General features: G+C 36.8%; 1 protein-coding gene across 1 annotated transcript; it reads right to left on the bottom strand.

Moving 5' to 3' along the window:
* Window positions 1–3,647, bottom strand: prop1 (PROP paired-like homeobox 1). Its single transcript, XM_054799152.1, has 3 exons — window positions 3,554–3,647; window positions 1,308–1,540; window positions 1–423 (listed from the first exon to the last, which is right to left on the bottom strand). Exons 1-3 carry the CDS (start codon window positions 3,645–3,647, stop codon window positions 67–69), a joined length of 684 nt encoding a protein of 227 aa, XP_054655127.1. The 3' UTR covers window positions 1–66.
* Between the last annotated feature and the right edge of the window lie 307 nt (window positions 3,648–3,954).

The raw sequence follows: 3,954 nt of genomic DNA, 5'->3' as shown, positions 1-3,954 counted from the left end.
TAAGCTTGTGGCTTTAGGTAATACTTGGCAGCCTCACTACAGCCCAATCTGCTTCCTGGTGGATGCTCAGCTCCAGTGAGAGGGGGTGTCCAGGGGCTGCATGGACGTCAGGGATAACACGGTTGAGGTCAGATTGCTCCTCAGCGGGCTGTACCATTCCTCATGCTGGTGTTGAGGAGTTGCCTGCGGTGGCATGGAGGGGCATGGATACTGGCTGACTGTGCCCAGTGGTGGGTGGTGGGGGAACATGGCAGGAGGGAGAACTGTGGCAAGGGGCTGGGCATAATAGCGTCGAGCCATGGATGGTGGGACGTGCATGCTACCCAGCAGTGCCCTGTGCCCTGACATGACATCTAGAGGTAGCCCTTTTTGGGACGCACGCTCACGCTTACGCTGCTTGGCTCTTCTGTTCTGAAACCACACCTGTTGACACACATGGACAAGATACCTTCGGGTTCAGCAGCAACAGGACAATAGCTTCTTAAAAAAATGCTCATATGAACCACTCACTTGCTTCAGCTGGAGCACACCTGTCGGTCATTGGTAATTAGGGTCCTATTGAGGTTGAGCCAAGGACTCTCCCTGCTTGTGTGCTCAATGCTACGGGTTGGTATTGCCTTCAGCGCTATTACCTGTTACCGAGTTTCTCTTTCCACCTCCCATGGTGACTTTTCCGTTAGATGTAGCTGTGCCTCCTAGCTTTACTTTGTTATTCTTCTACGTGGCTTTTTGGTGTGTTGGATTTTAACATTGAGATTTGAGATTGATATTTAGATTTAATCTTTATTTAGATTTAGATTTTTTATATTCAGATTGAATATTTATATTTAGCATTTATATTTTGATTGAACAGTTATCTTTAAATTTAGATTAAAAAAAATTTAGATTTAAAATTTTTTGACATTTATATTCATATTTATATATATTCACATTTAGATTCATATTTATATTTAATATTTAGATTTGGCACATGTATTTATATATATATGTAAAACATATATTTTTATTCTATTTATTTATATGTGTGATTTATATTTAGGTTTAATATTTTTTTATTTTTAACATTTATCTTTGGATTTAAGTTTTAACATTTACATTTAGAGTTAACATTTACATGTAACATTTACTTCTGACATTTACATTACAAGATATAGCATTTAGGTTTAGAGTTACTATTTAGAGTCACCAATTTCTACCTCAAACCTCATTATCTGACACGCCGGCACCGTTTAACACGACAATACAACATTGTAAGAACATGTATAGGTCGGAAAAAGAGGTGTGTGTGTGTTTGTGTATGTGTGTACCTGTACGCGAGCCTCATTGAGCTTGGTGATTCGGGCCAGCTCCTCTCTGAAGTAGATGTCAGGATACTGGTTCTGTCCAAAGGCTATCTCCAGCTGTTCTAACTGCTTGTGGCTGAAAGTGGTGCGGAGGCGTCTCCTCGTTGGCGACTGAAAGGCTCTCCTCCGTCGGCTGACACCTGCCGCCGTGGAGGTCGCATACGCTGACCCCTTGTTCAGTGAATCTCCAATATCTGCTTTCAGGATGAAGAAAGACTGAGATTTTTCACAGATGCGGACAACTTGCAGTTAAGGACATTCTTCAGCTCCTGTTTCATGATGTCCCTGTGTAGCCCAGGTTGTCATCCTGCAAAAAGAGTGACTTAACTCGCAAGGTCACCTATGACTGCCTGGATAAAAGAGGGATTAGACGGACTGTATGGTTCCCACTAGCATGAAGCAACCTGAGAGCCGGAGAGATTTATTTGCCAAACACAAGCTCGTGAGAAAGAGAGACCAGAAACTGGAGGATTTGATGCAGGTTATTCCCACAACTACCAACAAAATGACTAATTTGCTAAAGTGGAGGACTCTGCTGACCTCTGTCAATTTGATGATTGGTTTCATAAAGTGCATTTTCTTGTATGAATAATAAAAAAAACACATAACACAATGTTTCAAAAGAAAAAAAATCAGCCTCATTGGCTGATAATATGTACTTAATGACATTTTGTAGTAAAAATACATAATAATAGGTTCAGGCTTTAAAAACGAAGGCTGAGCATCTACAGCAGGGCTGTCCAAACATTTTACACCACATACTGAAAAAATGAAAGGATGCTGGGGGCCCTTTTGATGCATGTAAAAAAGCTAAAAGCAATAATATGCTAAGAGGTTTTATACATTTAAAAGGGAAACAGCCTGCTTTGTGCTATGAGCATCAACATTTCAAGTTTTTTTTAACCCCATTTTGCTGTGTTTTTTTGAGTCAGTAATTGTATTTGTAGGAAAAAATAGCTGCGAGGTGCAAATGGCCCCGGGGGGCCACACCTGATCTCCAGGGTGCCCCTAAATTCCACACACAATGTGAAGAAATGTGGCGTTATTGCATCAAGTTCATGTGAATCTTGCATCACAAATGTTGTCTGTTAAATATTGTTCATTTTTCTTTGTTTTGTTACCACCTAATTGAATATGTCATAAAAAGATTTTTTTAAAAAGCCTTCACATATTGGTTTAGATCAGCGTTCCCAAACTTTTCACAGTCCCGTACCCCTTCAGACATCTGACCTGAAGCCATGTTCCTCCTACAAACCAGTGTCTGTAAACCAGGGGTGTCCAAAGAATGGCCCGGGGGCCATTTACGACAGTGGGCTGGTATTTTTATTTTTTTTTATGCCTGCCGCACATTCTAAAAATTTAACAAGCAGTAAATCAAGCAGTAATTTGACAATAATAAAGTCAAAATATTAAGAGAAAAAAAGTTGTAATGAACAAGAAAAGTTGTAATTTTATGACAATACGTAATATTATGAGGAGCACAACGTAAAGTTGCATAAAGTTGAAATATGACAGAAAAAGACATTTTTTAAGCCATAGTATTATGAGAAACAAAAAAATTAAGTTGTCATTTTTGGAAAATTAGGTTGCAAATAATAATAATAATAATAATAATAATAATAATTATAAAATAATAATAATAATAATAATGATAATAATGATAATAATAATAATAATGATAATAATAATAATAATAATAATAATAATAATAATAATAATATTATTATTATTATTATTATTATTATTATTATTATTATTATCATTATTATCATTATTATTATTATTATTATTTTATAATTATTATTTTGTGGGGGAATAAAGTCCAAATATTGTGTGAATAAAGCCACAATTAAGAGAAAGAAAATATACAAAAAGAAAGTTGAAATAGTTGGAAAAAAAAACAAAAAACAGCTGTAATTTTACGAGACTAAAGTTAAAATATTAAGAAAAAAAGTCTAACTAGAACTAGAAAAAAGTCGCAATTTTACAAGAATGAACTTGTAAAACCAGAAGGAAAAATATCATTTTAGTCTCATAGAGTTAAAATAAAACAAAAATCTTTATTTTTAAAAAGTCATAATTATTTTTATCAGAAGACAAAACAAAGTTGGGGGAAAAGTTATGTTATGGGAGTAAAGTTCTAATATTAGAAAAATAAAATACTTCAAAAGGAAAAACTACATTAAATGTATTATTTTTTTTTAACTCACCTGCAGTGGAGGTAACAGTCGCTGCATCAGAGTAGACCTCCACACAGTCCTGGTGGCTCCTCTCAGCCTCCCCTGTTACTTTAATCTGGGCCATCCCTGCACTGCTCACTGACAGGATGGTAGGTCAGCACTGTCAGGACCCCCAACACACATGCAGACACAGGTAACCCGTAAGTCACGTGTCTACCTTTTACCTGTGTGGGTGTGTATCATGTCAACTGTGACATGTCTCATTATGATAACAGGTGATAATTAACAGGCCATGGGTTTGTTTTATGTCCGCTGAAGTTAAGCTGTTCTTTGTTTGCATGTTTGCATGTGCATGTTTGCAGTATAGTTGAAATACACATGCACGGCTCTCGTTAATTACAGTGGATCTCCACACATTGGTGATTCAGCTT

The sequence above is a fragment of the Dunckerocampus dactyliophorus genome, chromosome 14, assembly GCF_027744805.1.
Source record: "Dunckerocampus dactyliophorus isolate RoL2022-P2 chromosome 14, RoL_Ddac_1.1, whole genome shotgun sequence".
In the NCBI taxonomy this organism is placed as follows: domain Eukaryota; kingdom Metazoa; phylum Chordata; class Actinopteri; order Syngnathiformes; family Syngnathidae; genus Dunckerocampus; species Dunckerocampus dactyliophorus.
This window is presented reverse-complemented; position numbering and strand designations above follow the sequence as displayed.